At 39.2% G+C, this 24259-nt stretch overlaps 1 protein-coding gene across 4 annotated transcripts in view; it reads right to left on the reverse strand.

Moving 5' to 3' along the window:
• Nucleotides 1-235: 235 nt before the first annotated feature.
• The window catches only part of LOC126183548 (uncharacterized), a 363013-nt gene continuing 338989 nt past the window's right edge, over nt 236-24259 (reverse strand). For all 4 annotated transcript variants that reach the window (XM_049925624.1, XM_049925623.1, XM_049925622.1 and 1 more), the window contains 3 exons: nt 15279-15523; nt 14979-15196; nt 236-1015 (listed from right to left, as the gene is read on the reverse strand). In XM_049925624.1, coding sequence (XP_049781581.1) covers nt 891-1015; nt 14979-15196; nt 15279-15523 — 588 coding nt within the window. In that variant the 3' untranslated portion in view covers nt 236-890. The remainder of the gene's footprint in view (nt 1016-14978; nt 15197-15278; nt 15524-24259) is intronic.

Genomic DNA, 24259 nt, shown 5'->3' on the forward strand with positions numbered 1-24259 from the left:
ATTTCAAACGAGCTGAATATCAAACTAATGATGGGAGTGGTCTCTCCGTGCGCACATTTTGTGTCCCATTTCACACAGCTGGGAGACACACAGATCATATCAATGCAGTTGACTAGCAACCTTCGAAAGAGCAAAGGCTTGCCATTTGTCTTTCTTACAAGCAGTCTTTACACTAAAGTGGAGTTTCCAAAAACAATGTTAGAATACAGGTAATATTTAAATACACACACACTCATTTAACCTAAACCTATTTATTTAAACAACACAATTAGAAAATAATTACAACAAAAATATAGAAAATAACCAAATATAAAATACACAGCATGAAATGATATTTGTTCAGTTCGTGCCATAGTCTGAATGGCGTTTATAACATATCAATCAGTAAGGGCTTTGATTTGTACTCTCATAAAGTGATACGTATAATAATACTAATAATAATATTGTAGAGTGATACGTATAATAATAATAATAATAATAATAATAATAATAATAATAATAATAATATTAAATAATTAACTATAAGTACTAGCCAAAAACACATTTTTTTAAAAATTACTGTTTTAACAGTCTTCTTAGATCAATGAAAACTAAACTTGCCACAATAAATGTTGATGCTCCTATAATCTTTCAGATTACTTACAAGAACATAAAAAGTGCTACATAAAGATCATTTGTAATTTTGAACCATCTTAAAATCTTTGAAAACTCTTTTTTAAGAAAATGTATGTGCTCAATTGCTAAACAAAGACAGTTCAAATAGTGCACAATAGTTATCACACAAAAAAAAATTTATAAATGATTCCATATTTGAACATGGCAGTTAGCCCCATATTCACAATCATTTAGCATGGTCTTGTTTCACAAGAGTTACTGAGAATTACAGCTTATTACTGTTTGGTGTTAACTTCACCTGCTTGATAGGCTGCTGAACGTTTATATTCTCTGAAGGCTCTTGAAAGCACAGTAACTGTAAATGCTGATGGTATTATGAAAATACCAAGGTAAGTGGTACCTGCAAGAAATAACAGCTATAAAATGAAATATCATGGTGATTAAACTTGGCAACAAGCTTAACATTTGAAGTTACAGCTAAACGCATTATAAAGGAAGCACATTAATGCCAAGAACATTAACATGCAAACAAATGTATCTCACTTGATATAAAATGTTAACATACATAGTAAACAACAGATGCATTATGCAGAATGATCAGTTTATGGTTCATTGCTTACAAATGAAAGTGAGATACTGCGCCTGTACTTCTTTTTCATGATTAAAAAAAGTGTTTACATCATTCATAATGCCTATTAAGCAGTTAAGTGGCGATGAGAATGGTAAAAATACAGTTGACTGATACTGTATACTCAACATGGAAAAAGTATTTCCAGCTTTGAAAGATTATAGAGAACACAGAAACAAACATACTTTCTACTAGAAAATAGGGTTATGGGACAGCTCCTTTTATAAGGCTATACCTTATAGGTATTAGAAGTCCTAAAAGACTTATCTAGTTTTATCAGAATGCTAGAAGACATTAAGAGTTCAAACATTATGACCTAACTGCAACAAAATGACTTACTCTGTGGAAACTAGCGCCAGTTATAAAAAGACTGATCACATGCAAACCAACCTATTTTCTTCAAATATGATATTATCAGTACTACGGATAGAAGAAACAAGGCAATGAGGAAACTATTAGTCCTAGAAACAAAATGAGGAACACCTTTCCCATATAAAGTTTTATGTATTTCAATTTTGTACTGGAAAGAATTTTTACTGGAATCTGCAGTTTTTAAGTCATTCTAAAAAAAATTACTTTTAACTGCGCCCCCCCCCCCCCCTCCACCGGTGGGGATTTTCAATATGTTGTTCATGACACATCCTCCAAACACTGTACAAAAATTTGCAACTACACAATTTTTTTCTCCTTATTTTTCTTTGCTGACTGATAATATCAAAAAAATTTGGAATATTATTACAAGGGAGACAGGACAACCAAGAGTACAGGATGACGGCATTACCATCAAAGTGAATGGAAACTTGATAAACAACAAGCCGGAAGTCAAAAACATTTTGAATAATAATTTTTCAAATGTTGTAGAGAAAATAGGATCTAAATGTTCATTAGAAGAAGCAAGGCAGTTAATGGAAGAGGCCTTACCCACACCATTTGATACAATTGAAATTCCACCCACCTCTCCTTCTGAAATTAGGAAGATAATAAACACTCTTACGAATAAAAGCTCACATAGAATTGATGGCATTTCCAGCAGGATAATAAAAGCTTGTTCCCAAGAAATAAGTGGGATTCTTAGCCACATATGTAATAGCTCACTGAAGAAGGGTATTTTCCCAGATAGACTGAAGTATGCCATTGTTATTCCACTGCATAAAAAAAGGGGATACGTCTGATGTTAACAACTACCGCCCAATCTCTCTTCTGACTGCCTTATCCAAAATTCTTGAAAAAGTAATGTATTGTAGAGTAGCTTCACACCTTTGTAAAAATAAAGTTTTAACAAAATGTCAGTTAGGTTTCCAGAAGGGTTTTTCAACGGAAAATGCTATATACACTTTCACTAATGAAATATTAAATGCTCTGAGTAACCGGAAGTCACCTGCTGGGATTTTTTGTGATCTATCAAAGGCTTTTGATTGTGTAAATCATGGAATACTTCTAGATAGGCTCAAGTACTGTGGTATGGATGGAACAGTGCTCAAATGGTTTAAATGATACCTAACTCGAAGAGTGCAGAAAGTTGAAATAAACAGTTCACATAATATGCAAAAAACTGGTGATTTCTCAAACTGGAGAACAATCAAGAATGGGGTGCCACAAGGTTCGGTCTTGGGTCCTCTGCTGTTCTTAATATATATTAATGGCTTGCCATTCTATATTCACGAAGATGCAAAGCTGGTACTTTTTGCCAATGATACAAATATAGCTATCACACCCGACAGACAAGAATTAACTGGTGAAATTGGAAACGATGTTTTTCAGAAAATCATTACGTGGTTCTCTGCAAATGGGCTCTCATTAAACTTTGACAAAACACAGAATATACAGTTCCACGCAGTAAATGGAATGACACCATTAATAAACATAGACTTTGATCAGAAATCGGTAGCTAAGGTAGAATATTCAAAATTTCTAGGTGTATGCATTGATGAGGGGTTGTACTGGAAAAAACACACTGAGGATCTGCTGAAACATTTGAGTTCAGCTACTTATGCTATTAGGGTCATTGCAAATTTTGGTGATATACAACTCAGTAAATTAGCTTATGACGCCTATTTTCATTCTCTGCTTTTGTATGGCATCATTTTCTGGGGTAGCTCATCATTGAGTAAAAGAGTGTTCATTGCACAAAAGCGTGTAATCAGAATAATTGCTGGAGCTCATCCAAGATCATCCTGCAGACATTTACTTAAAGAGCTAGGGATCTTCACTGTAGCCTCACAAAATATATATATATATATATATATGGTTATAATAGAAGGAAACATTCCACGAAGGAAAAATATATCTAAAAACAAAGATGATGTGACTTACCAAATGAAAGTGCTGGCAGGTCGACAGACACACAAACGAACACAAACATACACACAAAATTCAAGCTTTCGCAACAAACTGTTGCCTCATCAGGAAAGAGGGGGGGGGGAGGGGGGGGGGGGTGGCTTTCCTGATGAGGCAACAGTTTGTTGCGAAAGCTTGAATTTTGTGTGTATGTTTGTGTTCGTTTGTGTGTCTGTCGACCTGCCAGCACTTTCATTTGGTAAGTCACATCATCTTTGTTTTTAGATATATATATATATATATATATATATATATTTAAAAACAAAGATGATGTGACTTACCAAATGAAAGTGCTGGCAGGTCGACAGACACACAAACAAACACAAACATACACACAAAATCCAAGCTTTCGCAACCAACGGTTGCCTCGTCAGGAAAGAGGGAAGGAGAAGGAAAGACAAAAGGATATGGGTTTTAAGGGAGAGGGTAAGGAGTCATTCCAATCCCGGGAGCGGAAAGACTTACCTTAGGGGGAAAAAAGGACAGGTATACACTCGCACACACACACATATCCATCCACACATACACAGACACAAGCAGACATTTGTAAAGGCCATGTCTGCTTGTGTCTGTGTATGTGTGGATGGATATGTGTGTGTGTGCGAGTGTATACCTGTCCTTTTTTCCCCCTAAGGTAAGTCTTTCCGCTCCCGGGATTGGAATGACTCCTTACCCTCTCCCTTAAAACCCATATCCTTTTGTCTTTCCTTCTCCTTCCCTCTTTCCTGACGAGGCAACCGTTGGTTGCGAAAGCTTGGATTTTGTGTGTACGTTTGTGTGTCTGTCGACCTGCCAGCACTTTCATTTGGTAAGTCACATCATCTTTGTTTTTAAATATATTTTTCCTTCGTGGAATGTTTCCTTCTATTATATATATATATATATATATATATATATATATATATATATATATATATATATATATATATATATATATATAGTCACTTATGAAATTTGTTATTAACAATCCGAAGGAATTCAAAAGTAATAGCAGTGTACATGGCTACAACACTAGGAGAAAGGATGATTTTCACTGCTCAAGGTTAAATCTAACTTTGGCTCAGAAGGGGGTAAATTATGCTGCCACAAAAGTCTTTGGTCACTTACCTAATAGCATCAAAAGTCTGACAGATGGCCATATAGCATTTAAAAGGAAATTAAAATAATTTCTTAATGGCAACTCCTTCTACTCATTAGATGAATTGTTGGATATAGTAAGTGGGTAATTTCCCAACCCCCAACAAAACAAATATATATATAAACAAAGATGATTTGACTTACCAAACGAAAGTGCTGGCACGTTGGCACGTTTGGTAAGTCAAATCATCTTTGTTTTTAGATATATTTTTCCCACGTGGAATGTTTCCCCCCCCCCCCTCTCTCTCTCTATATATATATATATCCTTTTGTCTTTCCCTTTCCTGACGAGGCAGCCGTTGGTTGCGAAAGCTTGAATTTTGTGTGTATGTTTGTGTTTGTTTGTGTGTCTATCGACCTGCCAGCGCTTTTGTTTGGTAAGTCTCATCATCTTTCTTTGTCTAATGTAATATCTTATATAAACACCTTTTATTAACCTGACACATTCCACATCATTACGAAATGTCGTATTCATGATCTATGGAACAAATACTAATCTAATCTAATCTAATCCCAACTATTGTAGCTGATACGTAACAGACACTTGAGAATGGCTACACAGCCAAAACTATGTAGTACTGAAACATATAAAATAAAAGGGTAGTTTAATCCTAACAATGGTGGCCAGCACAGCAAATTGAAATGATTCAAGTATAATAATAGTTGCTGTCTCAAGCTTTTCATCTATCATGCTGTTATTTATGAAGAAATTTGATCTGGTAAAAATATGTCAAGCACAAAGACTGGCAACTTGCTCATAATATTTAAATACAAAGTGGTGCACTTCGTGGAACATAAACATGTGATATCCTTTTAACTATAAGATTAATGAGTCACACCTTGTCAGTCATATCATAAATGTGTGTGCCTTGAAGGCTATGTGAGCAAGTGCCAGACAGTAAACCCAAAGGTCGAGCTTTCAAATCTCAGTAAAGTCAAAGAATTTTTCCTGTCACTTATCACTTCTTTCATATCTAGCAATAATTTGTTAAAGTGAAAAATACCAAATGGCACCACAGTTCGGGGTCCACCTGTATCTAGTCATCTCAAAGGTCAGAGGAGGCCAAGAGCATACTATCTACAATATGACCATGTCTAATACAGCACTGAATTCATTGAAAGAACCTTCGTGACGAGGACTGCTTTAACTCCCCATGCTTTTTTTCCCCTTTCCTCAACAATATGTAGAGATGTGTAACAGAACAACCACTTTGGCTCAGTTGTAGTTGAAGCAAATCACAGGCGATAGTTAACTGATAAAACACTGGGAAAACACAGTTTGCCTACAAAAGAGGGGGCTTAAAATACACTTTTATGCCCTATACTTGAATATCACTCAAGTGTATGGAACCCATATCAGGTTGGACTTACAGGGAACATCAAGGGATGGTGCAAATGGTTACAGACTTTTTATGTCTAACAGAAAAAAAACCTCAAAAACACACAAAATCTTACCACTCTCAATATGTGGATGTAACACAAGAAACTTCAGTATATAGTATGGTAAAAAGTACCCTCTGTCACACACTTCACAATGATACATATACGAAGTGTGTGAGAAGAGCAGTGAGACTGATTTTTTAATCTACCAATGTTTTCATTTTTTTTTTTTTTTTAACAACAACAATGTCCCCTTCAAAGTAGTTCCCTTTGGCAGCTATACATCAGCAGAGTTGTCATTCCCAGTCCTGCTAGCAGTTCCAAAAGGCTTCAATTGGTAGGGCCTTTTTTTTTTTAACAGTCTGATCACATTCGTTTGAATATTCTTGCAAATCACAAAATTACATCCTTTTAAGACTTTTTCAATTTCGGGAGAAGAAAAAAAGGTGATAGGGACTCAGATGAGGCAAATGGGGTGGGGGCTGTGGAACAACAAGAATGCCTTTTGTGGTAAAAAATTCCATGATGGAAGTGATCATGTGGCTTGGGGTGTTGTCATGTTAGCTCTTCAAGGTGAGGCCATCACTGAATTAAAGCCACTTGTCACAATGATACACTGAGTAAATGTGTGTGCCTCAGAGATAAGACAGTCGGCACAAGAGCACACTCTTAGATTTTTCATTAGGCTTCTCAGAATAAAAAAGTGCTGAGTCAACAAATCTAATGTGCTAAGGAATCATGTGGTTAATTATTAAAATGGATGAAGTGTTGGAATGTCAGACAGCAAAGACTCAGAACAATAATTTTTCTGAGAGCGCAGACATGAAATGAGTAGTTTCTGTTATTTGCCGAGGTGCAAACTATCTCCTCAGCTGAGCATATTGTCTGCTAGTTCAGGGTGTCTACGTGGACAAGGAAAAAAAATTCCCGGATTTTTCCCGGTTAAAAACACACTTTCTCCCGGATGATAGTATATTTTCCCCTATCACTCCTTTGAATGGTTATGGTTTTGTACACGGGCGTACAATTTCCCGGCACTTTAGAAAACGAAACTCAGAGAAAAAGACACGTTTTGGAAATATCTTTGATGTGCAGCAACATATACGCTGCGTATTTTCGTATTACGAAAACATACATTGGAAATCCACCAAACACCGCATGTTACTTTCCGAACCATTGAAACCGAGATTTCAATACGCTTTTGTAAGCCGTTCGTAACTCATGTCACGTGATCTTGCCAGCCGATGACAGAGGATATTCAGAGCATAGGACACGTGATGTAGTCAGCCAATAGCAACATCAGTGTTAAGTAGCGCGCCAAACAGGGAAAGTTAATAGTTTAAATTAATATACATAGTGTTGTTACAAGAAAAGCAAAGCTTTCACATAAAATGTTGGTCTCAAGCTGCAAGAGAAGCTAAGCTTTCGCATATACTGTTAATCTTTTTTGCGCGTGTTACACTTTAAGAGATATGATACAAATGTGCTTGTAAAATTTTTAATAATGACATAAATGGCTGATCTTCAGGGTTCGAGGGTTCGAAATGCTTCTAAATGGCTCGTCATCAGACACCTGATATTTAAATGAGAGTCAAACGCTTTGTGATTTAATAAATTCACGGTCCATTCTTGTACGTAGTTCAACTTACGTAAAAGGATATTTACTTTGAAAGTAACGCTTTTCAAACCACCAATCGTAATATTTTCCCGCGACCTGTTACAAATATGTTCGTTTCAGCAGTTGCCAGAGAGCTCAGGTAACAGGCGACACCGCGCTTGGGTAGATATCATGAAGTAGGAAGGCCCGTATGTACGTACGTGTAAAAGATCATCAATGAAAGATGATACAGCAAGAGCATCGGAGTTTTGTGAACCATATTAAAATGTGCACATTTAAAGTGCATACTTAAAGCCACACTCATATGTCCAGATTCCCAATGAAGTACCGTAGACCCCGACCTGATATTAAGCTTTCAAGTGTGGTTTTCAGGATGTAAATTTTCTTGGAGCACCCTTGGAGCACCAGTACTGTATTATATCATGTTTGGTTCTTTATTATTGCATAATGCCATACGTGCTAGAAAATGATAACGTGCACTTGAAATGCAGCGAACAGTTGAAACTACCCAGTACTGTGGAATTAAACATTTCGTTTCAAATACATTGACTGCCTCTGCGGAAAAGATCAGCAAAAGTCAAACTTCTTTAGCAAACAGACAAAAATAACTTCATTGTTCCGCAAGGCGATTAATGCTTGAATGTCAGAAAGGTGGAAATAAAATAAAATCTGAAACTAATGACATATTTCAGCCGGATCTACGACATTTGCGAACCGGGTCAATACTAAAAAAAATCGAATTTTCAAAATATGTTCATCTTATAGCGCACATCTTTCTGAAAAGTCTGAAACATAAAACATATGTATTCGAGGAAATGTAAGACATATTATTTGGTCTTAAAGTATGCCCAAGTGCAGTTCCATGCCTCTTCATAAAGCATTTTTCTACTGCACGTCCAAACTATATTCAGGAGAGTGGAAACTGAAATGTCCTGTGGTGCCTCTCCTGGTCCCAGTCGCCCGGTTTGGCAGCCTGCCTCTCTTAAAAAAAGATCTCGCAATTAATAGCGAATGGGATTATTTGTAATCGAGAGAACAAGAACTCTTCGGAAAATCTGAACTCTTCATTGCCCATTAGTTAATAACTTGCTGTTATGTGTGACATAAAATTAAATATAGGATATATAAAACCAGTACTGACAAGAGATAAGCAAGAAATTACACATTTCTTGAAACCTTAGCTCCTAGCATTTTTTTCTCTCTAATCTTGCTACAGCTTTACATGGCGTGTTTTCCTTTCTGTGAAAGAATCTTTTACCTCATCAAAGTTTGTTAAACGTTTTGCTACATGGAAAATCTAAATGTAGTTATCTAATACTGAAAAAGCTGTTAATACAAATAATACCCAAGACTGGTGTGGTTTCTCGATCTAATTACGTCTATTTTGTCACTGTCTGCTAGATAAAACAAAATAGGCCTTTCTAATATGGCAACAATTTTATAACACGCCAAATAAACGAGACTGTTTTGGCACAAATGGTCATTTTTATAACACGACAGAATATAATCCAATAAGTAACAATATCAAATGCCTATTAGGCCTACTACAGCAAAAAGCTTTATGTTAGGAAATAGTTTCACGTTTCATTCATATGCACCAGCTTCTCTAGTATGAGATCGAAAACTAGTTATTACGAAATTTTTATATAAATTTGGAATCGTCTTATTCTTCCATAATTTGTGTGATGTCCTCGTTTCTTCTCCGTCCTCGTTCTAACAAACAATCCTGTCATCACCAATTCTGTAGCTATTGCTGTCACTGTCAAAATTTGTTCGCCGATTAACTTCACTAAACCTGCCAGATTCACTGGTTTAGTTCTCCCGCAATTATTCTCCGGTTATTCGTTGTTACGTGTTCCTACAACATGTTTTCCGCGTTACTTCCATAATTGAACTTAAGCGGCTGGTAGCCGGGGACTGTACTACTGGTCCTTACTAGTGTAGTGATCTGGCCAAACATTTTCTGTCAAAACTTCATTTTCTTGGACACACCGAGAAGATAATACATAAACTTTCTCACCTGTTATTCCTGTCAGTCGTTTATTTCCACTTTGATAGTATGAATCTATGGATTTCGCTAGTAATTATAACAACGCTGATCATTCGCACACCCAATCAGCCACATAATCAGACAGCGATTGCCATTCATCCATTCGGCTTTACTCCACTCAGCTCGTATAGCCCCGTCCGCTTTTGTCTGTCGAAAGTTTATTTCTAGATGCAACGAGGATTCTCCTGACAGCGACATCACGTACACTATGCATGAATTCAAAAGTCAGCTTATGATTCATTCAGAAATCAACTTAAAATGTGTTCAAAAACCAACAGAGAAGCGTTTCAAAATAATATGACTAATTGATAGGCAAACGTGCGCTGGATGCTAGGTGCTTTGTGAAACAAGTTTTTTTTTCCCTCAAGAATATGAATTAGGCGCCCCCTTTTCCTGGAAGTATCTAGCTGCTTGCTGCGACTGCTTGCACAGCCAACAGCCACATTGCTGTTGACAGAAGCGGGAGAATCTACTACTCAAACGTGACTACTGCACAAGCGCATGAGCCCGCGTGTTAACTGCTAAAACAAATCGAATGTAAACAGTTGCAACTACCCGCTCATTGGAGGCAATTTGTTGTTATGAAGCACTGCATAGTCTTCCTAAAGCCTTTGACACATTTTCAATCGGCAGACGCTTGCATGAGCACTTGTGTCGTCGTTGTATATGGCGCATTTCCTTTGCAATTTAAGTTATTTTCGTTTTTTTCTCTCGTTTATGTTTTATTGTTGAAGTATTATTCTGCAGTAGCGGGATACAGTAATATCCTTTGTTAGTGTGTCGGTTCTTACTAGTCAAAATTACAAATATTTAACTGAAAACTAAAACAATGAAAAATTCCCGGAATTCTAAAAATATCCCGGGTTTTTCCCGGTTTTCTCCCGGATGAAAAAAATCCCGGGTTTTTCCCAGATCTCCTGGTTGTCCCGGGTCGTAGACACCCTGTAATTGTATTTCGACAGATTTCTTGATCACTGAATCCCAGTAGGATGAGGCTGTGAACAATATCTTGACTTTCCCATAATTCATGCAATGGCCAATGGAAATACAATGTTCAGGCATTGCAGCTTTGTTGGGCTGTAGAAAGCGGATATATAGCTTGTGTTTGATACAACATTCTTGTACAGAGCATATTGTTTGTTCTATGCAACTTTTAACATACTGACAAGGAATTTCATAAATTCGTAAAAGCAGATCATCTTTCACAGATCCGAGAAGAGCTTCCATCTTGGCCGGTGTGTGGAAGATCACACCCACTAAATGCTTCTTTATTATTCTGCCCATACAGCATTTGGATTGGCAAAAGTGATCACTGTCATAAAGACTGAGGTATAACATCAATTGCAGTGATGCCATGAGATTGAGGGAAGAGATCGTAAGTTTAATAGACAAAGAAGTGCCATGGGCAACACAAATGCGGGTAGGTGCATCGAAGAGACAGAGACCGAGATGATGAAGTAGTTTGTGAATCAAAAGTCTGCTGCCAAACCAACATAGTACTACCCTCCACCACTCCCTCCACCCGGGCTGGTTCACTCACTGAAAGTATCTGTGTTAACCAGCATGTAGACCCATCCAGATGCTCTGGGGTTCTGACAGAGGGCATGGTATCCTCAAAGGACTGGAGATGATCATAATCGAAGTGCATTTCATGGAAATTAACACAGATCGCAGAACAGGCGGACATTAGTTGTTGCCTTACAGCCACTGGCAGATGACTGTCGTATTTCCACTGTGTGAGATATTTGTCACGATACTGCATAAACAACCTAGCAAGGGCTCTCCCCACAAGTATCGCGAAGCCAGAGCAATTGCCAGACTGACGGCCACTGCCCAGAGTCCTGATACCACCAGACAGGCACCTGTTCCTCAGCACTTACAGAGAGGTAATATCTCAGGCCTCAAAAGTGCATTCCCTGCGTAGTCAGGTTCCTTGCATGGCCTACATGTCTCTAGCAATATTAGAAACAGTGGAGAACAGACCTGGATGTGGGGACTTAATGAAAGTAAGTGGTTGAAAATAAATAAGTAAAATGGGAAAAGCCATAATCAATGTCCTGCGACAAGCTAGGTTGTCAATAGGCAATCTGTCTACAGACAGAGTATGAGAAAAGATATAGTCAGAAAGTACGACTGCAACACTTGAAAAGGAAAGAATAATGCAGTGACTCGAGACCCCATGCTCGCCACAGGTTTTCTCAGAAAAGAGTTGCAAGGCCACAGGAGAGTGAGGGAGCGGGAGAGGGATTAGGGGGATATCATTACAGTTCCTTCTTGAAGAAACTACTCATTGTAGCGATATAAGCGTTTGGTGGAAGATTAGGAGGGGGGCGGGGGGAGGGGGGGGGTCTCTAGGAGACTTCTAGCCTGCTGCCTTAAATCCACAGTTCCTGATTGCGCAAATATTGTTGCTCAACAGCTGGCATTCTCAAATGGTGTTCAATAGGCTCCTAAAACTATGACCCTCAACTTCATGAAAATGCAGGAGGAGCACATCATATTGAGCATTATTTGCTACATCGATCTATGTCCTACAAATGTGTGAGAGAGGAGTAAAATTGATGATTTGTAGGGTGTGTGCTACCTTTGCAAAACATTAAGCTGCCTCAAGCCAAATATGAAATACGTGTCTTCATCATCATTTTTGGCAGTTCTGGAAACACTTCATTTGTAAATGAACAAGACAAATAATCATTTAGTTTTGAAGCTCCAGCGACAACTGTGTTTGCAGACTAAATTACAGGAATTCATGTCCACCTATTATAAAAAGAACTGTTCTTTTTAACGTGAACATCGACAGGAATCAGACACAACACCAACATAAACACCGGTTTGTGAAGTTCAAAAGTCTAACTTGCGAGGGAAGTTACTCAGAAACCTGTACTGTGCTTCTGTGTATACTTCCACAACAGATGAGAATGCAGATGAGGACAGAAACTACTAAAATAACTTTACAGATAGCCAGCTACCAGCATATAATAATGTGAACAGAGTTCTACAAAACCCAACATTATAGAAAATAAGAACTGAATAAAAGTACACACTGATGATAGCACAAAGATGCTGAAACATATTTGGGAATTTGAAAACAGTTGTTTGAATAACAGATGAACCTGAATTCCCAAAATAAAAAGAACTATCTCGTATATGGTGCCACTGCATTGTTAAAAAGTGTTCTGGACGGATGACTGCTCATGTCATACTTGTTCAGGGTTGATTTGCTGGCCTGTGGCTTGCCCTTCAATAGTTATAATCAGGGTTAAACATAAGCAATCTCTGTCATTAACACATTTTTAACTACAACAGTTTGCCTGGCAGAGGAAATTTTACCTAGGCCAAGATTCTAAGTGTAGACACTTGGCACAGTGAGGCACAAACTCTGTTCAAAGCTCCGTGGTTCGACTATATCTGAGATCCAGTATCTCAGTTTTTTGGGCACAATAAAGAGCACCAATATGTCATTTCTTTTGTAGGGTTTGTACACAACTGTCACAAAGGAACCTCTTTACTGAAGCAGCAGGAGTTTTCTCTATCAAATATGGCAGCTATATCTTGTTTTCCCATCAGTGTATTATCATAAGTAATATAGGCTGCAGGAACTCCTGTTATAGTTTGCAACACTGACAGCCAACAATACAATCACAAACCTAAACTATTGGAACAAGACACACAACAGACCTCACTAACATCCTTGGCCATCTATCAGAATGCGATCAGGAACATACAAAAATTTGCACAAAAATCTTGAAAATTCACTGGTGTGCAAAACTTAAGGATGAAAATAACCTTCACACAATGTGTCACTGCCAAATAACATAGCTCGATAGAAGGAACTGCTACAGTACAGTACAGAAGGTAACGGAAAGACACACAATGAGATGAACAAAAATGACACTTTGATTCAAAGACAATAATCACACAGAAGCCACCGTGATTTATAATGGTCCTCTGGACATTAGGAAAGATGGAAAATGGTTCTTAATAAGGTATGTGATCATCATGGATGGCAATGCATACTCTGCAATGTGCTGGCAAAAGGTTGGTAAAGAATTATTGTGGCAGAGCGATATTCGCTAAATATCCTCTCGCTCCAAGAACTACTCCACCTGTACAGTTCAATATAGTCACACACTGTCATCCATAAAAACAAAGACAGGGTGAAATGAACCCAGAAAAGGTGCACATGGGGAAAGAGCACAGTGTCACAACAACACTGATAAATGTACCATGTTCAAAGATTTTGAGGTCAGTACGTCCATGCAACAACATGCCTCCCCACACTTTTAACAAAAGTGATAATGTTCGACAAAGCTGGACGTATCCTCATCTGGTGAAAGGTGGGAACACGCAATGCACCCAGGAACATTGTTGAACATGGTCATTTTGATGGTCCATGTGTTGTGCAGTGAGTCATAATGTTGCATGGGTGCAGTGACCTGCCAATCATTGAACACAGCACACCCACCAGTCAACATTGTGACACTGTACTCCTTCCCCAAGTGCATATTTTCAGGGTACATTTGGCCCTGACTTCATTTTTATAGATGACAAAGTGTGATCACATCGAACTGTGATGGTGGGACAGCTCTTGAACGAGAGGATGCTCAGTGAAAGGACTGGCCTGCCTATTCCTCTGACTTAAATTCCATCGAATGTATGTGGGATGCATTGGGGAGATGTATTATAGCACATCCAACAGTTGTCAACTGTGGTGGTGGAGGAATGGAATGCTCTACCACAAGAACTCCCTACCAACCATGTGGCCAGCATGGGAGCACATTGCAGAACATTCATTGCCACCTGTGGTGATCACACACCCTATTAAGAACCACATCCCATCTTTCCTTGTGTCCAGCAGACCATTATAAATCATGGTGACTTTCAATAAAAGTGTCATTTCTGTTTGTCTGTCTTTCAGTTACCTTCTGTACTATACTGTAGGAGTTCATTCTATGTGTGGTCGCTGTTTCATCGATCTATGTTACTTGGCAGTAACACATCATGCAAAAGTTACTTTCACCCTAAAGTTTTGCACGCCATTGTAGTTATAGGTGTTAAAAGAATGGGTTCTAATTTTCTTATTAAGAACAATGGCGACTATATTCACAAAAACAACAAATCATGACAGATTAACCAGTAGTGTTTTATCACTCATACATGAATCTGGTCCTCTAGTTACAATAACACTGCTGAAAACTGGACATAAGACTTACCAGCAACCAAAGCCAAAGCCCAATAAATAATTATCTCTCCCATATATGCTCTGATCTGAACAGCAGCACTCCATTTAGGCAGCAAATTCACCCTCCAAACTGAGGTGACTGGATTTTTTAGAGAGAGCATTTTCCTGTGACTGCTCGACTGTAATAATATTTGTCCAATTGTATACGAACACAGTACAATATACATTTCTGTCAGTGATGCCTTTAATCTGTGAAACAAGATAATTTTTTTTTTTCATCTTCAGTAAGTAGAGAGATGTCAACAGCAATTAATATATGTAAGAGACTAACCTATAGTCCAAGATAGCTTTTGTAGTGAATGTCAATATGAAAGGAAATGTCATAAATCCCACTGCTATCATGTATCCAACACCTTCTGAGATAGCTAGGAAGGAATACAGATACAGGTCTTCATGAAAAATAAAGTGTAAGGAATATAATGACTGCAATATTGTAGATATTATAACAGATCTTAATATTTCTTCTTCCACTCCCTGCAAATATGCCTTTGTGGCAATCAACATGTTCAGTGCAATCTGAAACACAAACAAAAACAGCTAATTAAACAATCTCTGTTACTAATGTAATTACAGCATTACATTAATTATTTATTCACAGATGAAGAAGGCATTAACCCTACAGCTAACCCTACAAGGCATGCACACATAGCCTACAGGTAATTATGTAAATGTCAGAAGTGATATGTCAAGATAATCAAAACGACAACAACAACAACAACAACAGCAGCAGCAGCAGCAGATACCACTAGACATCGACTTCTGGCAAATTCCTCCCACTCTCCGAACAGCCTCTCCATGAGGAGAACATGTTCAAAATGTGTAGTGTTAAGTTAAACACAAAATAAATACAAATGTGAGCAACAGCTGTAGAACACAAATAGTAATTGTTACAATATACATGCCCAATCAAGGCTGGACAAGAATGTATGGATTCTCTTGCCACTACAGAAACTACTAGACATCAAATCGTTCAAATTGCTCTGAGCAGTATGGGACTTAACTTTTGAGGTCATCATCAGTCCCCTAAAACTTAGAACTACTTAAACCTAACTAACCTAAGGACATCACAGACATCCATGACCGAGGCAGGATTCGAACCTGCGACTGTAGCTGTCGCGCGGTTCCAGACTGTAGCGCCTAGAACCACTCAGCCACTATGGCTGGCAAACTACTAGACATCACTGTAATCGATGTTGTGACACGTGATATGGAGGCATGTGAAATTAAAGTAAAAAAAAGCTGCTTGGAGACTGTTTACAATAGTTCTGGAATGTTGAGCCCACGGCATATAAATAGGTATCAGCAGGCCAGGTGACTGAATGGTGGACTTAGACTATGAGGGTCAATCAAGGTGTGGAATCTGGGATACTATGCTAAAGGATTTTTCTACTAATTCTCACATCGCAGTCCACATTGACATCCTAAAACCCTAACTACTTTGAGAATTTTGTTTGCTCTTTTCTAGGTATGAATCATATAGAGAAGTGTCTCTACACTAATCAATTTTATTTATTTCTAAAACTAGCTGAGAAACCTAGCTGCATCGCTCGGGTATTCATTTTGCCAATTTTCTATTAGAAATGAATACAAATAATGAGCTGTGTTTGAAGTACAGTATTTTTAAAAAAATTATTACAATGTATTCATAAAAACGCTTTGTAAATTACACTGTTCGACATGGGTTCTATTTCTGATATTAAAGTATGTGCTTCTAGACCATTTTACTGTGGGAAATTCAAATATGTAAATAAAATATCGTTCTCAGGGATACTTTTTATGTAATATGTACATATATGTATATTCACAATTCATGGCAAACACAGAGACGTTATAGAGAAATACGGGTATGTTGCCGCATCCGGTAGTGATAGAACGTGATAATTTCTTGTGCAACAGCAGGTGGGAAGAATCAGACATCATTAGGTTATCCCCCGCCACACCTATGTCATTAAGAGCACCTGTAACATCTCATTAACTCAGAACGGCAACAGCCGGTCGCTGCCTCGGCAGTAAAGCTTCATGCCTCCTAGGGGCAGGTGCATCGAGTTTACAACAGTGGTGTTAGCCGCAATTTGTGTCAGTCTTAACGAGTGGGTGTTTTGGCTAACAAGTAACTGTCTGTCATATTTCTAAGCACGGTTAAATATTTTAGTTCCTGTGTGTAAACTGATTGAGCCTGGTGCTGAAGGTAAAACGACTGCTTGTTTTTACACATCAGCGTTCCTCTAGTTCCTTACTATTAATTTAATACAGGTGTATTACCAAAGTGGTATTTTTAAATTTGCAGAAATGCCACGTCGTCATGGATGTCGATATAAGCCGGACAACTTCTGCTACATCTGTGGGAAGTTCACTTTTGCCAGAAATAGGAAGAAAATTTCTTCAATCATACAGAAAGCATATAAACATTACTTTGGAGTAGAGGTAGGAGACCAAGATGAAGAATGGGCACCACATTTCTGTTGTGCTCAGGGTGTATACGGGGACAAGGAAAAAAAATTCCCAGATTATTCCCGGATTTCTCCCGGATATCCCGTTTAAAAAATATGCTTTTTCCCGGGCGAAAATACACTATTTCTGTGCTAAGTGACAGTAGATTTTCCCTCGGAACTATAAAACTTATCAATTCTTTGAATGGTTAACGTTTTATACAATCGCGTAGAACTTCACGGGGAAAAAAAAAAAAAAAGACGGGCAGAGAAGTTTTGGAGAGACTTTTAATTAAAAAAAAAGAGAGAAGTTTTGGCAAGACCTTTGATTTGCAGCAACATATACGCTGCATATTTTCCTATTACGAAAGTATAAATTCGAATTGCACCAAACACAGCGCGTTAGTTTGCGGAGCGTTGAAACCGAGGTTGCGATGTCCTTTTGTAAGCAAGTCATATCTCAAGCCACGAGATCTCGTCAGCCGATGACAGCAGCTATTCAGAGCATAGGACACATGTTATAGTCAGCCAATAGCAAGATCACTGGTTCAATAGCGCGAACACGCAAGAGGAAAAGTTAACGGTTTACATTAATGTACGCAGTACCGTATATCTACAATAAAAGCTAAGCTTTCACATATAATACACTCCTGGATATTGAAATAAGAACACCGTGAATTCATTGTCCCAGGAAGGGGAAACTTTATTGACACATTCCTGGGGTCAGATACATCACATGATCACACTGACAGAACCACAGGCACATAGACACAGGCAACAGAGCATGCACAATGTCGGCACTAGTACAGTGTATATCCACCTTTCGCAGCAATGCAGGCTGCTATTCTCCCATGGAGACGATCGTAGAGATGCTGGATGTAGTCCTGTGGAACGGCTTGCCATGCCATTTCCACCTGGCGCCTCAGTTGGACCAGCGTTCGTGCTGGACGTGCAGACCGCGTGAGACGACGCTTCATCCAGTCCCAAACATGCTCAATGGGGGACAGATCCGGAGATCTTGCTGGTCAGGGTAGTTGACTTACACCTTCTAGAGCACGTTGGGTGGCACGGGATACATGCGGACGTGCATTGTCCTGTTGGAACAGCAAGTTCCCTTGCCGGTCTAGGAATGGTAGAACGATGGGTTCGATGACGGTTTGGATGTACCGTGCACTATTCAGTGTCCCCTCGACGATCACCAGTGGTGTACGGCCAGTGTAGGAGATCGCTCCCCACACCATGATGTCGGGTATTGGCCCTGTGTGCCTCGGTCGTATGCAGTCCTGATTGTGGCGCTCACCTGCACGGCGCCAAACACGCATACGACCATCATTGGCACCAAGGCAGAAGCGACTCTCATCACTGAAGACGACACGTCTCCATTCGTCCCTCCATTCACGCCTGTCGCGACACCACTGGAGGCGGGCTGCACGATGTTGGGACGTGAGCGGAAGACGGCCTAACGGTGTGCGGGACCGTAGCCCAGCTTCATGGAGACGGTTGCAAATGGTCCTCGCCGATACCCCAGGAGCAACAGTGTCCCTAATTTGCTGGGAAGTGGCGGTGCGGTCCCCTACGGCACTGCGTAGGATCCTACGGTCTTGGCGTGCATCCGTGCGTCGCTGCGGTCCGGTCCCAGGTCGACGGGCACGTGCACCTTCCGCCGACCACTGGCGACAACATCGATGTACTGTGGAGACCTCACGCCCCACGTGTTGAGCAATTCGGCGGTACGTCCACCCGGCCTCCCGCATGCCCACTATACGCCCTCGCTCAAAGTCCGTCAACTGCACATACGGTTCACGTCCACGCTGTCGCGGCATGCTACCAGTGTTAAAGACTGCGATGGAGCTCCGTATGCCACGGCAAACTGGCTGACTCTGACGGCGGCGGTGCACAAATGCTGCGCAGCTAGCGCCATTCGACGGCCAACACCATGGTTCCTGGTGTGTCCGCTGTGCCGTGCGTGTGATCATTGCTTGTACAGACCTCTCGCAGTGTCCGGAGCAAGTATGGTGGGTCTGACACACCGGTGTCAATGTGTTCTTCTTTCCATTTCCAGGAGTGTATTAGTCTCTAAGATTAACACGCTACAACAGCTTAGCTTTCACGTGTAATATTGATCTTTTTTGCGTGTGTTATACTTTAAGATACATCACACAAATGTGCTAGTAAATTTAATAGTATTACATAAATATCTCGGCTCGAAATTCTTGTAAGTGGCTGGTCCTCAAACTGTTCAGTTTCGAACGCTCTGTGGTTTAGATATCCATCCCACTTTCTCACACGTAACATAATTCATCTTGCGTAAAAAGAAATTTACTTTGAAAGTAACGCTTTTCTAACCACCGATCGCAATACTATCCGAAGACTGCTAGAAATTGGTTCAATAGATTTACCAGTTTCCAGAGAGCGCCAGAAAACAGGCATTATTCTGCGTGTGCCACTGCAGTGGTGTAGGAAGCCCGTATGTTCGTGTTTATAAAGCACTAAAAGAGCTTACATTACACCACATAAGAAACAGGGCATCAGAGGGTACTCTAAAGAGCATCGGAATTTCGTAAACCATACTAAAATGCATAATTCGGCTTGAAGTGCGAATTGGCTTTTTCCGGATTCACAATGAAGTATGTCCCATCTGATATTAAGCTTTTCAGTGTGGTTTTTGGGATGTAAATTTTCTTGGAGCACCAGTACTCTACGATCTCATTTTTGGTTCTTTATTATGGCATAATGCCATATATGGCAGAAGATGATAACGTGCACTTGAAATTCAGCGAAAAGTTGGAACTAGCCAATACTGTAGAATGAAACACTTCGTTTCAAATAAAATGATTGCCTCAGCGGAAAGATTAATAAAGCCAAATTTCTTTAGCAAACTTGCAAAAATAACTTCACTGTTCTGCAAGGCGGTTAATGCTTGACTGCTACTAACTTGGAAATAAAATAAAATCAGAAAACTGAAATTAATAATATATTTTTGCCCTCCATAATTATGTGAATGTATTTTAATTCACTTGATAGCTCCCCGGCCATAGAAATCCGTTTTGTTCTCATTTGACTTGGGAGCTGTACACGAAGAGAAGCAGCGAAATCACTTAACGTAAACACGCGTCACGTGGAGGTTAACCCCCTCCCCACTACAACTCAGACAACTCTGTGCAAGTGTGAATCTGGCAGCTAGGTCGCGTGAGAAAAATTTTTCTCGTTTGCATCTGGCTGCTTGCTACTGCTACAGACACAGCTAACAGCCAAACTTCAAGTAGCAGGAGAAGGTACTGCTTATACATACGCGAGTCAAATGCGCATGCGCAACAGACCGCTGGCAATTGGTCAAACGAACCTAATGTGAACAATTGTGACGTAATGCTCATAGCAAGCAGTTTATTGTTACGAAGAATTACAGTCTGCGCCCTATGGCCTTTGACATATTTTTGCTATTTGCAAACGCTTGTACGTGCACGGTTTTTTTGTTGTAAATTGCACATTTCCTTTGTCACTAAAGTTTTATTTTTTTCCCTCTCGTTTATATTTTATTGCTGCAGTATCATTTTCCAGTAGCAGGATACAATAACATTCTTTGCTAGAGAATCAATTCTGCAGCCAAAATTAAAAAAATTTAACTGAAAGCTAAAACAATGAAAAATTCCCAGGTTTTTCCCGGTTTTCTCCCGGATGAAAAAATTCCCGGGTTTTTCCCGGATTTCCCTGTTGTCCCAGGTCGTATACACCCTGTGTGCTACATGTTACTGCAAACTAATTCAGTGGTGGAAAGGTAAAGAGAATGTGGCGTTGTTTGCTGTTCCCATGGTGTGGAGGGAGCCTAAGGACCATGTTACTGATTGTTGTTTCTGTCTAACAAAAATTTAGGGTATTACAAACAAAAAGTCAAAGAGGCACAGTGTTTACCCAGATCTGCCTTCAGCGAGAATGCCAGTGCAGCATTCCGACAACCTTCCAGTACCTTGAAGAGCTCAAGGTCAAATTCCGAGTGACAGTGAAATAAGTAGTACTGAAGAAATCACAGATGATGATTCTTTATATCACTGCACAAATGAGTCATCGCCACATTTGTTAACACAGGCAGATTTAAATGATTTAGTACGTGATCTAGGACTAAGTAAACAAAAGGCGCAGCTGCTTGGTTCAAGATTACAAGAGTATAATCTACTGCACCAAAGTACTAAAATCATTGTGTTCAGGCACAGAGAACATGCCTTTATTTCTTATTTTTCAACTGACAAAGCACTGACATTTTGCAATGACATTGCTGGCCTGATGAAAGTGCTGAACTTCACTTATATTTCACAGGAGTGGAGACTTTTCATAGATGCATCGAAAACAAGTCTGAAGGGTGTTTTGCTCCATAACGGAAATAAAATACCCTCTGTTCCAGTAGCTTACGCTAGTTTGACAAAAGAGAATTACGAATTCGTACAAAGGATGCTAAATTCATTAAAATACAATGAACACAAATGGAAAATATGTGCAGATTTCAAGGTAATTGCTATGGTACTGGGAATGCAACAAGGCTACACAAAGTATGCCTGTTTTCTTTGCGAGTGGAATAGTCGAGACCGAAATTCTCACTATGTGAAAAAGAAATGGCCTAGGCGAAGATGGAAAGTTCGCGAAAAGAATGTACAACGTGAAAGTCTGGTAGCTCCTGAATATATACTACTTCCACCGCTTCACATCAAACTTGGCCTGATGAAACAATTTGTGAAGGCCATGGATCCAACAGGCTGTGGGTTTGCATATCTATCTGCCAGATTCCCCCATCTTTCAGCTGCAAAAATAAAGGAAGGTGTATTTGTGGGCCTACAAATCAGGGAGCTGCAGAAAGATGCAAATTTTGAAGCATGTTTAACTGATAAAGAAAAAACCGCATGGGACTGTTTCAAGATGGTGTCGGAAAACTTCCTCAGAAGAAGAAGAGCTACTAACTACAAAGCAATGGTGAAGGATATGATCAAAGCATATCAGGATTTGGGGTGCAATATGTCTTTGAAGGTACATATGACGACTCTCATCTGGACTACTTCACAGAGAGTTGTAGTGATGTATCGGATGAACATGGGGAAAGATTCCATAAAGACATTTCTACCATAGAAAGGCGCTATGCAGGGAAGTAGGTACGTTCTATGTTAGCAGATTATTGCTGGAATATCATTCGAGAGAAGAAAGATTCACAATACAAGAGAAAAAAGTGATGTGCATTACAAGGCAATGGCTCATTGTTTGTCAATTTTCTGTAATTTCTCATGTCAAATAAATGCTTCAAAGTGTATACACAAAGGTTACTGTGTTATATGTTAGATCCCACCCTCCATTAATGTGATGAACTTATAACATCATAAAGATGTGCATTTGTTTGTCGATTTTCACCTCACGTTTGCTGCACTATATCAGAAACTGAAAAGAGAAATAAAATTGAGATTACTCAAACTATCCCTGACAGAAAAAAACCAAAAACAGTTTTCAATTCAGCACTCAAAATACAACTAGGATCACAATATTTTTTATCAGAAATAGAAAAAAGGTTTTTGTGTGTAGAACAGTGTTATCAAACAGTCATGTAAAGAAATATGCATGATGTACAAATGTGTAGGAACAGTATCCAGATTAAGGAACATGATCCTCAACAGTTTCTGTACGCTGGGCACTGCTGCTTCACATGTCTACAAAGTGATTTTGTAACAGTCTGTATGACAACGCCTCTTCATAGCTTTGTAGATGGCTACAATTTTTGCCTACAGCCGTCTATGCTTCACGATTGAAAGCTGTCAAAAGCGGTGCCAGTTGTCAGGGATTTCCTCAAGTTGACTGAACTGTAGGAGTGTCTTAGCACTAAAGAATAAATGCATTAAAACTTCATGAATGATGCAGCTGTTTTTCACCCACCTCACTGATTGTCATGTTGTATCACCTGAACTATGGGTCTTACATTCACTGCAATTGTTGCCTGACAGTAAAAGATATGTGTACCAAGTTCAGTTGGATTGGTCCACTGGTTCAGGAGGAGATGGAGAAAACACAAATAGACCCCCCCCCCACCCACCCATACACACACACATTTTTATAATATGTAGAGATTGGAAAATGTGGAGTTTTAGACCAAATGCAAAAAAAATCAGGAAGTCCACCGCTGACAAAAGGCAATGAAGCAAACCACTACTAACTGAACAATTGTGAGGATAAACTGACTGCGATATGACAATGCAAGAAAAATGTGTGTAATACAGAGCAGATAGCACTCATATCTCAAAAGATAAAGTACTTTTAAATATAGCACTTAAAATACTGAAATAAAACATTACATAAGAGATGAGCAATCTGTGGTACAATTGTGGCAATATGAAGATTTGATTGCCAGAAAAAAGAATAAAATACTTTGCTAGTTTGGCTCATAAATAAAGAAATATCTTGATGATTATTTATTGAAGATGATAAAACTGCTATGGCAATATGATTACATTACACTAAAACTGATAGTAGAAGATAAATCTCTAAGGTGACACAACTGTACATAAACTCAGGGTTGTTGAATTTAGTATGACATCAAGCTTCCCAGTGATGCTTCTAAACACTTTGACATTGCATAAAACAGCACCTGGATACTGAGGAACCTCCTTACACAGAGTTTGTACTCTACTCCGTGAAGTTCCACCAGTCTTAGAAAACCACAAAAGGTCACCAACCAACCACATTCCATACATGTTCAGGGGTGACATGTCACGCAAATGTGGAAACCAGAGAAGCAGTGGTACACATCTTGCTTCAAGTATGGCTTCCACATTTCTCATTATAAGAATCCGAGCCT

The sequence above is a fragment of the Schistocerca cancellata genome, chromosome 4, assembly GCF_023864275.1.
Source record: "Schistocerca cancellata isolate TAMUIC-IGC-003103 chromosome 4, iqSchCanc2.1, whole genome shotgun sequence".
Classification (NCBI taxonomy): domain Eukaryota; kingdom Metazoa; phylum Arthropoda; class Insecta; order Orthoptera; family Acrididae; genus Schistocerca; species Schistocerca cancellata.